General features: G+C 49.9%; 1 protein-coding gene across 1 annotated transcript; it reads left to right on the top strand.

The window, feature by feature from the left end:
* Positions 1 to 5,734: 5,734 nt before the first annotated feature.
* On the top strand, positions 5,735 to 10,104 carry GNLY (granulysin). The gene is made up of 5 exons (XM_046662904.1): positions 5,735 to 5,886; positions 6,862 to 6,965; positions 7,440 to 7,541; positions 8,674 to 8,842; positions 9,947 to 10,104. The coding sequence occupies exons 1-5, from the start codon at positions 5,799 to 5,801 to the stop codon at positions 9,955 to 9,957; spliced, it is 474 nt and encodes a 157-aa protein (XP_046518860.1). The 5' UTR covers positions 5,735 to 5,798; the 3' UTR covers positions 9,958 to 10,104.
* The last annotated feature ends 202 nt before the right edge of the window (positions 10,105 to 10,306 follow it).

Below are 10,306 nucleotides of genomic sequence, written 5' to 3'. Positions count from 1 at the left end.
ACGCCCTGAGCAGGATATCAAGCATTTTCATCACCTCAGAAAGCCCCTTTGTGCAACTAGCCAATAATCCCCACATCTCCCTCCCACTTCCTAGCATTTCTCAGCTTTCTTTCACCATAGATGAATTTTGCCTCTTCTAGAACTTCATAGAAATGGAATCATACAGAATGTAATCTTTTGCATCTTGCTTCTTTTTGCTCAGAGTTTGAGATTCATCTATTTTGTTGCATGTATTCTAAATTCCTTTCTTTTTATTAGAACAGTAGTGTTATATTGTATGGCTATACCTTAATTTGTTTATCCATTTAGCTGTTGATGGCTATTTTGGTTATTTCTAATTTTAGGCTCTTATGAAAAAGTTTCTGTGAACATTCTCTTTAAAAAAAAATTTTTTTTTTCTACTTTTTCTCCCCAAATCCCCCCAGTACATAGTTGTATATTCTAGTTGGGGGTCCTTCTAGTTGTGGCATGTGGGATGCCACCCCAGCACACAAACTTCACCACTTGGCCATGGGGCCGGCCCCCTAAGAAATTTTTTTATTGTGGTAAAATACATATAATATAAAATTTGCCATTTTAACCTTTTCTAAGTGTATGATTCAGTGGCATTAATTACATTCACAGTGTTGTGCAACCATAAGCACTATCTATGTCTAAAAGATTTTTCATCACCCCGAATAGAAACTCTATAACCATTAAGCACTAACTCCTTCGTCTCTCCTCCCCTCAGTCCTTGGGAACCTCTAATCTACTTTTTGTTCCTATGAATTTGCCTATTCTAGATATGTCATGTGAGTGATATCATACAATATTTATCCTTTTGTGTCTAGCTTCTTTCAGTTCGCATAATGCTTTCAAGGTTCATCCATGTTGTAGTGTGTGTCAGAACTTAATTCTTTTCTATGGTTGAATAATATTCCAGTGTATGTGTATACCACATTATGTTAATCCATTCATCTGTTGATGGACACTTAGATTGATTCCACTTTTGGGTATTGTGAATAATGCTGCTATGAACATTAACATACAAATGTTTGTTTGAGTGCCTGTTTTTGATTCTTTTGGGTATGTGCCTGTTTTTGATTCTTTTGGGTATGTATCTAGGAGTGTAATTACTGGGTCCAACGTCTGAATATTCCTGTATAGTCTTTGTATGTGCACGTGCTTTCATTTAGTGTGGGGTGAAGCTGTAGGGGCGGAGCTGCTTGCTCATAGGGCAGGTGTATGCTTAACGCCAGGCAAAGCTGTCCATCCAAGTTTCAAAGTGATTGTACCATTTATACTCCCACCAACAGTGTTTGAAGTATGGTTGCTCCACATCTTCATCAGTGTTTGGGATTGTCTTTTTTTTCCTCTAAGTGCCAACTCTTTAATATGATTTTTAACATCTCCCAACAACCTTGCACAATAAGCATTATTATTCACTTTTTAAAAATGGAGATATAAGTCACATATAACATTGTATTAGTTTCAGGTGCACAACACAATGATTTGATATATGTATATTTGCTAAATGATCACCACAATAAGTCTAGTTAACATCTATCACCACACATGGTTGCAATTCTTTTTCTAATGATGAGAACTTTTAAGATCTACTCTCTTAGCAACTTTCAAATATATAATACAGCATCATTAACTATAGTCACCATGCTGTACATTGCACTCCCATGATTTATTTATTTTCTAACTGGAAGTTTGTACCTTTTGACTACCTTCACCCATTTTGCCTGCCGCCATCTGTGGCACCCACCTATCTGTTCTCTGTATCTATGAGTTTGGTTTTTTTTCTAGGTTCCACATATAAGTGAGATCTTGTCTTTTTAATTTTAGTCATTTTGACGCCATCATCTCATTGTAGTTTTAATATAGAATTCCCTCATAACTTATGATGTTGGGCACTTTTTAAAATATTTATAGGCTGTTCTTCCTTTGTGAATTAACTGTTTAAATATTGTGCTCATTTAAAAAAGCGAATTGCTTTCTTCTTATTATTATTGAAGTAGTAGTCGCTATGATTAAGGGTCCACAAGTAGACCCACATTCATACAGTCAGTTGATTTCTGACTAAGGTACCAAAGCAATTCGATGGGAAAAGGAAATTCTTTCCAAGAAGTCGATGTGAAACGACAGAATCTCAACCCAGCTCACTTGAGATGAATCATAAGCCTAAATGTAAAAGTTAAAGCTATAAAGCACCTAGAAGAAAATCAGAGGATATCACCATGACCTTGCAGAAAGTAAAGATTTCTTGAAGAAGATACAGAAAGCAATAGCCTTCACACAGAAACTCCCAGGAGGCCTGGGCTTGACTTGCAACAGGCTGGTCCCCCGGGACCCCACAAGTAGGACGAAGGTGGAACTTGCCCCAGTTTCTCTTCACAAGGGACCCCAGAGGCCTGGGTGGAGGTTTGTGGTGAACTGCATAAACTTCGTCTGGTACCCCTCAACCCCCAAGGTCTTACTGGAATATCTGGTCTTACCAAATACCCCACAACAAAGAAAGACGTGAGTCACCTTCTGGGGACTTTTCCCCTTAATTCATGTGGTCTTCACACATAAGCCTCTACAAGTGGTTAGAGCAGAGGTGGTGGGCAGAGCAGAGGGGTCAGTGCTCGACCTGGCTGTGAGAGGGCAGCGCCTATGCCCTGGAAGCCTCGGGACAGAGACGGACTGGAGTTGGGGAAAGGCTTGGGCTTTGGACTCAGACAGGCCTGGGTTCAAATCTCCAGATGCATCCTTTTCGAGCTGTGAGTCCTGGGGCAATTCCCTGGACCTCTCCGAGTCCTAGTTTCCTTATATGAGGTGAGTCGAGTTTGACATCACTGGACCATTTGGTCTGAGGGCTGTTCTAGTCGTGGTGGGGAGATCCTGACCCCGAGGTGCCTCTGCCCTCAAGTAGTCACCATATAGCTGGATAAAAATGCAACCCCTCAAACTCCATTTTCACAAACAAGTTCCTTTTCCTGACTTTTCTACTTTACAACCAGTCTCCTAGGCCCCAACTATTGGAAACTTTTGCCTCCTCTCTCCTCTATTTCCTATATCTAATTGGCTACAAAATTCTATCGTCTTCCTTCAAAATGCCTCTTTTAGCAAGAAGTCCTCCTGTAGCCAATGCTGCTATTGCGTGCCCGATTCCCATTCCTTCTCATCTTCCTGAAAAATCTCAATTTTGTTCAAAGTGGCAACAGAAGCCCAGCAAAGGCTTCCTTCCCTATAGCCCTTTGCAGCCAGGGTAGCACCGAGAAGTACCAATGAATCGGAGATGGAGGTTTCTGGGAAAGATTTGCTTTTCTTGTATAGGTACCACCTCTTTCTGCTTCACTCTTTCTATTTTTCCACCTGGGATGAGGCCCTGAGGTCTGGAGGAGCTACAGCAGCCATCTTGAGATCATGAAGCACGCGGTCTGAAAAAGGTGTTGGTATCATTCACCTGGAGTACTGCACAAGCCATCAGAGGGATTTCTCAGCCTCTGCTCCGCAAGTGGAAGCACCACGGAGGACACGTGAGTCCCAGAACCAAAGGACTCAGTCATGGTTCATCCCTAATGTAGGATATTAGGCAACCAGTGGAACTGGTGAAGGAAATCTAAATTTATTGACATGAAAGATGTTCATGATATTTTGTTAAGTGAAAAGAGCTGTTTAAAAATTGTTTTTTTGGGGCCAACCCCATGGCTGAGTGGTTAAGTTTGTGTGCTCTGCTTCGGCATCCTGGGGTTCGCTGGTTCGGATCCTGGGTGTGGACCTACACATTGCTTGTCAAGCCATGCTGTGATGGCGTCCCACATGGGGGAACTAGAATGACTTGCAACGAGGATATGCAACTATGTACTGGGGCTTTGGGGAGAGAAAAAAAAAGAGGAAGATTGGCGACAGATGTTAGCTCAGGGCCAATCTTCCTCATCAAAAAAAAAATCTTAAAAATGGTTTTTATGATATATAATTATAATTATACCTAAACTACACTTATTTATAAATATATGTATTTAAAAGTATAAATGGATATCCTTGTAAATCTTTAACTGGCTTATATCTGTTCGGTGAATTATGAGTGGTTTCATTTGTTTTTTCTTACTTATCTGATTAACATTTTTTTCCATAAAAATAAGAGACAAAAAAGTGCCTAAATTAAATTCCACGCTCTTTAGTCTGGCATTCAGTGGCTTCCACAATGGGCAGGGATAAAGGTGGGGTGTGTGTGTGTGAGTGTGTGTGAATGAGTGTGTGACTGTGAGTTGGTGTGTGATTGTATGTAGGTGTGTGAGTGTTTGGGAGTGTGTGTGTCTGAGTGTCTGTGAGTGTGTGTGAATGAGTGTGTGACTGTGAGTTGGTATGACTGTGTGTAGGTGTGTGATGTGAGTGAGTGTGTGTGGTGAGTGTGTAAATGCATCTGCCTCCCTGGGGTTGGGGTGAGCAGCCAGAAAGTCTTCGAGGGGCCCCCTGCCCGTCTCGGTTCAGTCTGATCCACCATGGGGTGTAGCAAACCTGCTTTCCCTATTCTCAACTCAGCCTCCATTTGAGAAAGGAAGTGAGAATGAGGAGGACCCCCAGTCGGACTCTCTGCGGAGGGGCCTGACTGTCTGTCTGTCTGTTTTTTGTCTCCAAGACGACTGCCGCTCAGGCTCCAGAGACTGCTAGGCCAGTAACCCTCCTGGTCCCACCAGCCTGAGAAGGTGACCAGATCAGTTACTGCCACTCAAACCCTCTAGTGGCTCCTCAACCAAAAGGTTTTGTGGCCAAAGACATTTGGGAAAGCCAGAGGGCTCTGCTTTGGGGTCCAGCACACACTCTGGCATGGTGAAGGTGTGAGGAGTCCATGGGAAGCCAGCCTTGCTCGCCAGCCCGGCATTTCCGCGTGAGGACAGGAACCCTGCCTCCCCATTCGCCCCAATAGCACCTTTTAGCCCCCGCAGAACCAGCTTTCGCAGACTCACCGCAGGGAATTCTGGCCCATGATAACAGCCTACATTTGCCTAGCACATTGCAGGCTGCAAAGCTTCCTCCCACGTGCAAACGCGCCACCTTGGAGCCCTGTGAGCAGGCAACACCTTGCCCATTTTACAGAGAGGGGACTGTGGATCCAAGAGATGGAGAATCTTGCTTGTGATGCCCTGAGCATGCCTCAGCTTGTAAGAGGCCTGCCCGCCTTGGGACTCCATCTTCTTTCTTCTCAGCAGAAGCCGAGTGGAGAGCAGGGCCCCAATGGACTCAGGAAAGATACAATGTTTTGGAGAAAGAGGCTGGGCTGAAGCTTGGGACTCAGCTGATGATGGGATTGCTGGGGAGGTGGAAGGGGGTGCAGTAATTAGAGAGAATGCTGAAGGAGGATGGAGAGTTGGGACTTTTTCTAAATCCGGCTAAATCTGTGCTACATTGGCTTAAGTGGCTGTGGCGGGAGCAGGGATACGAGGAGGCATGTGATGGAGGAACACCAGCTGAGACCCCAGGAGAGGAGGGAGAGAAGGGGCGGAGGGGTTGGATGCTCACGTAGCCAAGGGCCCTGCCTGACCCTCAGTTGCAGGGATTTCTCCTTCCATTACTGTATCCCGGGCAGAGTGGGCACCATGGCCTCTGATGCCCTCCAGCAAACCCCTCTCAGCTCAGAAAGTTCTAGTAGTGTGGGGGTGGGGGAAGGTGAGATGATGGGGGGCATGGAACCTCTGACGTGTTACTCCTCCCCCCTACTTCTCCACAGATTAGTTTTGGTGTTTGTGGTAAACCCAGTGACATGGGGAGGTGGCCGAGAGAAGGACCTGGCCAGGTCACCCAGCCGGGTTCCCAGCCTCCATAAAATGGGGTGTGGAGGGCGCCTCAGCAGCTGCCCCACCATGACCTCCCGGACCCTCTTGCTCCTTGCCTCGGCGCTCCTGGGCACCCCAGGTAAGGACATCCCCCTTGGTGCAGATGCTGACAGCTCCTCCCGGCCCTGCCTGGTGAGCCCCGAGCAGGAGCACCACAGGCTCCCTGGGTCTCCAGGACCTCACCAGCCTTCTCGCCACCGTCGTGGAGGCTGGGCCTTTCTCTCAGAGCCAGGTTCAGCGCCAGCCTGTCAGTGACCTGGCCGAGGGGGAGAGGCAGCTAGTAGGAAGGGAGTGAGCCCTGGCCGGGGCTCCAATCCTAGCTCTGCTGATCATGCTGTGTGGCCTGGGTCCCCCTTTCCCTCCTGGGCCTCTGCCTCTCCATCTGTGTCATGAAGGTCGTCGACCCTCATCAGTGGGTCTGATGTTTCTTCTGGCCCACAGGGGCTAGGATTATGACAGGGCTTGTGAGCGAGTGGGGACCTCTTACTGCTCAAGGCTCACCTCCTGCTCCTTGCACCCCTCCTCTCACCCAGTCCCTGGCATCACTGTGAGCTCCAGGGGCTTAGTGAGGGTAAAGACACTTCTGGAAGGGAGGGTGGATTGCATTGGGCCACCTGACATGAATTCTTTTTGGGAGGCAAGAGAAAAAGAAAGAATCAGAAAGAGAATCTCTTGAAAGAAGAAGGAAGTTCCCTTTGAGACCAACCCCTAAAACTGTGTGTGTGTGTGTGTTTGTGTGTGTGTGTGTTTGTGTGTATGTGTGTGTGAGAAAGAGAGAGAGAGACAGAGAGATGGGAAGGGGGTGCATGGGTCGGGGAGAGGTGAGTCTCTTCCTCTTGGCTCTCCGGCAGGAACTTGAGAGCCTGTCTCTTTGGCTGAGGGTGGCTCAGAGCGGCCCCAGGGCAGAGTGGGAGGAGAGGCCTCCAGGACTCCTCACAAGGCCCCACTCCTGTCCTGGGCCCCAGTCACCTCCTGGGCTCCCCACCAGCCAGGAGAACTGACTTTTCCCTCTCCTTCCACCTGCGGGGGGATGCTGATGCTGTTTCTTCCCCAGGTCTGACCTTTTCTGGTTTGAACCCTGAGAGCTACGACCTGGCGACAGCCCACCTGTCTGATGGAGAGCAGTTCTGCCAGGGCCTGACTCAGGAGGACCTCCAGGTACACAGCTGGCTTCCTGCTCACCTCCCACAGTACCTCTCCTTTCTCTCCTCCCTGTATAGCGCCAGGGGCGAGGGCTGGGGATCTCCAGTGGATGGGGGAGGGGGAGGCAGGGCTGAGAGCTGAAGATGCTGGTTTTATTCACACTCATTCCTGACTGGAGGGGCTGCAAGAGTCTGGCTGGGCTCTCCCCAAAAGGGTCCTCTGGGGTCTGACCGGAGGACAGAAGAGGGGCAAGTGCTGGGCTGGGAAAGGTGTTGTGGGTGTGGGGACAGGTTCCGGGGTCTGTCAGCCCGTCTAAGACTAGCAAGAAGGTGGGCAGGGGCCAGCCAGCCTGGTTCAGGCCCTTAAGGGCGGAAAGATCGTAGATGATCTTGCCGGCCTCGGAAACACCCAAGGGCCCCTTTCTGGGGCCCTTCCAAGGGCTCTCGGGGTGTCTGAGAGACCACCTCAAGGGACTTCCTTTCCTGACAGGGTGACCTGCTGACGGAAAGAGAGCGGCAGGGCATCGCCTGTTGGTCTTGTCGGAAGATACTCCAGAAGCTGGAGGACTTGGTGGGAGAGCAGCCCAATGAGGTGAGGCCTGGGCTGGTGGAGGCTTCTGCCCGCTGGTCAAGGGACTGGGTAGGGGCCCAGAGCACCCAGCACAGCTGGCCTGGAGCGGGGCGCTGGGGGAGGGTCTGACCTCCGGCTGCGCCAGAGCTTCCCAGCAGGGGCTCTGTGGGCCCCTCCAGTGTCTGTGGATGGACTTCAAGAGAATCCCGTGAAATTGGGACACTGTAGGAGAGGGAAAGTGGGAGGAAGAGTGTGCATGGTTCCCATCAAATTCTCAAAGGGAACTTGTCCCCAAAGAAGGTAGTCCAAGACAGAGCTTTGAGGGGCTGGTTCCAGTGGGGGCCTGGGTCAGGACTGATAAATCCCAGATCTGCCACTTCCTAACTGCACGGCTTGGGCAAATCGTTCACGCTTTCTGAGCCTCAGTTTTCTTATCTGCGGAATGGGACGGATGATGACCCCTACCTCCCAAGCTGCCTATGCCTTTTCAACAAGCCAGAGGGTAGGATGTGCTGAGCTCCACACCTGGCACTGAGTAGGTGCTTAATGAGTGGATGTGTCACTACCAAGAACCCTTGTTTCACTCTCTCTCCATCTCTCTCCTTTGCTCCCCCAACCTGCTCAGCATCTTGGCACTGTGGGGCCCACCCTCGGCCCTGGGTACTCAGATTTATCCTTCTCCACTGGGATGGCAGTAGAAGATATTCCAAAATGGAATGTGCCAAGGCTCCAAGCTCTGACCCCCTCCTGACCTTTCCACACACCCTCTGTAGGTGGAGCGCCCCAGCCAGGCCCTTGACCCAGGAAACTATGTAGGCAGAGCCTTGAATGTGGGTCTCGTAGCCGTGGGCTCCATTCTCCACACAGATAACAGGGCGCGTGTGTACAGGGGGCTGAGACTCTGGCAAGGCCAACTGTCTGTCTCTCAAAAGCCCCTACTGGCCAGGCTTGGGCCAGGGCTTTGGGGACTGGGAGTTGGGGCCGAGCCCTGTCTCTCCAGTCTCAGCTCCCACAGCTACCTGGCACTGGTTTCTCTCAGCCAGCTCTCATCACCAGAGCTGCCCAGGGCCCAGAGCTGCTGAGGTCTATAGGGTGACAGAGCTGGGCAGGGCTCATCTGATTCTTTTGTCCCATCCTGGTGCCGCTGCTACAGGCCACCATCAACGAGGCTGCGTCCCGGGTGTGCAGGAATTTGGGGCTCCTGAGAGGCGCCTGCAAGAAGATCATGAGGACGTGTCTTCCTCTCATCTCCAGGGACATCCTGGCTGGCAAAAAGCCCCAGGAAGTCTGCGTGGACATCAAGCTATGCAAACGTAAAGCAGGTGAGTACAGAGGTGACAGCAAGGACTCATTCTGGAGGGCCTCAGACAGCCTCCCCAAGAATGTGCAACATGGTTTAAAAACACAGACATGTTTTTTTTTTGCTCCCCCAACCTGCTCAGCATCTTGGCACTGCAGGGCCCACCCTTGGCCCTGGGTTTATCAGATTTATCCTTCTCCACTGGGATGGCAGTGGAAGATATTCCAAAATGGAATGTTCAAAGACTCCAAGCTCCGATCCCCTCCTGATCTGTCTTGGAGAACTTCATAGGCAGCTCACATGTGTGCCTAGAAGCTTCCTTGTTATGACACATTACTCCCCCTACTCCCAACCCTGTGGAGAAGTTGGGTAGGTGGGCTTTAGCTAGAAATGTTTGAGACATAATCATGAAGAGCTTTGAGAAATACTCTTAAGAGCTTGGGGCCTGATGATTGTCTGGGGTAAAATCAGGTAAAATCCTTCTCTCCTCAGCTGTGTGACCTTGGGCAGGTAACTTGCCTTCTCTGAGCTTCAGTTTCCTCATCTGTGGAGGAGGGATAATAATCTGTATTTCTGAGGGTGGAATGAGGATTGACGGAGATCATTATGTAAAGAGCTTGACGGCAAGGAAATGCCTCCTGACTGGGATATTCAAGAGGCGGCAGAGCCCTGAGCAGGCTCCAACGCCCCAGCTCAGCATAGGTCCCTGGGGATGGGAGCGGAGGCCACAACCTTCTCCATGACACTAGGGGCCTGAGAGCTGGGTGTGAGAATCCTGCCGGGTGGGGATGGCTCTCCTCGCCTCTTCCTCCAGCGCTGCCCAAGCTGTGCCCAGAGAGAACAGGCCATGGCTGCAGGAGATGGAGCTGTGAACGACTGCAGCAGCTCACCTAGCCCTCACTGATGCTTCAGGACCTGATGCTGACAGATGTGGGTCAGCCTGTGTGAGGTCCCCATCATTTCCTGCCATTGGAGCCTGTGGCTTTTATCTTCAAAGCCCCACAACCCACACAGGTTTCCAGGATGTGACTCTGGGTGTGTTCAGCAGGGACAGGTGGCTCTGAGTCCCCGTTTCCCCCGGAGACCTCACACACTTGCCCACAGCTGGCTCTTCTCTCCACTCCAGGTCTCATCTGAGCCTCTGGGAACTCTGGTCCCGCCTTGGGGAAGATGCAACTCCAGCAACCTCCCCAGCTCCTCCCTCCCTGAATCCGGAGTCTACCCTCCTGTCCCTCTCACCTAACCCCTTCCACTGCCTTCCCGTCTCAGGAGAATAAATTGTCATGCAAGGTCTTAGCTGCAGTTTCTTTTCCATGGGTGGATTTGAGGGGAGGGGCTCTGGGGCATGCTCGGGTGACTCATGCATTCATTCAATAAACATTTGCTGTATGTCCCATACACTGTTCTAGATGCTGGGGATTTAGTGGTGAACAGACCACCTTTGCAGCTCTCACACTTGTAGTCGTGAAGTACTTACACTAGAAGT

This window comes from Equus quagga, chromosome 5 (genome assembly GCF_021613505.1).
Source record: "Equus quagga isolate Etosha38 chromosome 5, UCLA_HA_Equagga_1.0, whole genome shotgun sequence".
In the NCBI taxonomy this organism is placed as follows: domain Eukaryota; kingdom Metazoa; phylum Chordata; class Mammalia; order Perissodactyla; family Equidae; genus Equus; species Equus quagga.
Note: the sequence above shows the minus strand (reverse complement) of the source record. Positions and strands in the feature narration are given on the sequence as shown.

Bases quoted from the DNA above. Each gene is read 5' to 3' on its own strand.
- GNLY (XM_046662904.1), top strand. From the start codon at position 5,799: ATGGGGTGTGGAGGGCGCCTCAGCAGCTGCCCCACCATGACCTCCCGG. The intron at 5,887-6,861 runs GTAAGGACATCC...TTTCTTCCCCAG, and splicing joins GGCGCTCCTGGGCACCCCAG to GTCTGACCTTTTCTGGTTTG. The intron at 7,542-8,673 runs GTGAGGCCTGGG...CCGCTGCTACAG, and splicing joins TGGGAGAGCAGCCCAATGAG to GCCACCATCAACGAGGCTGC.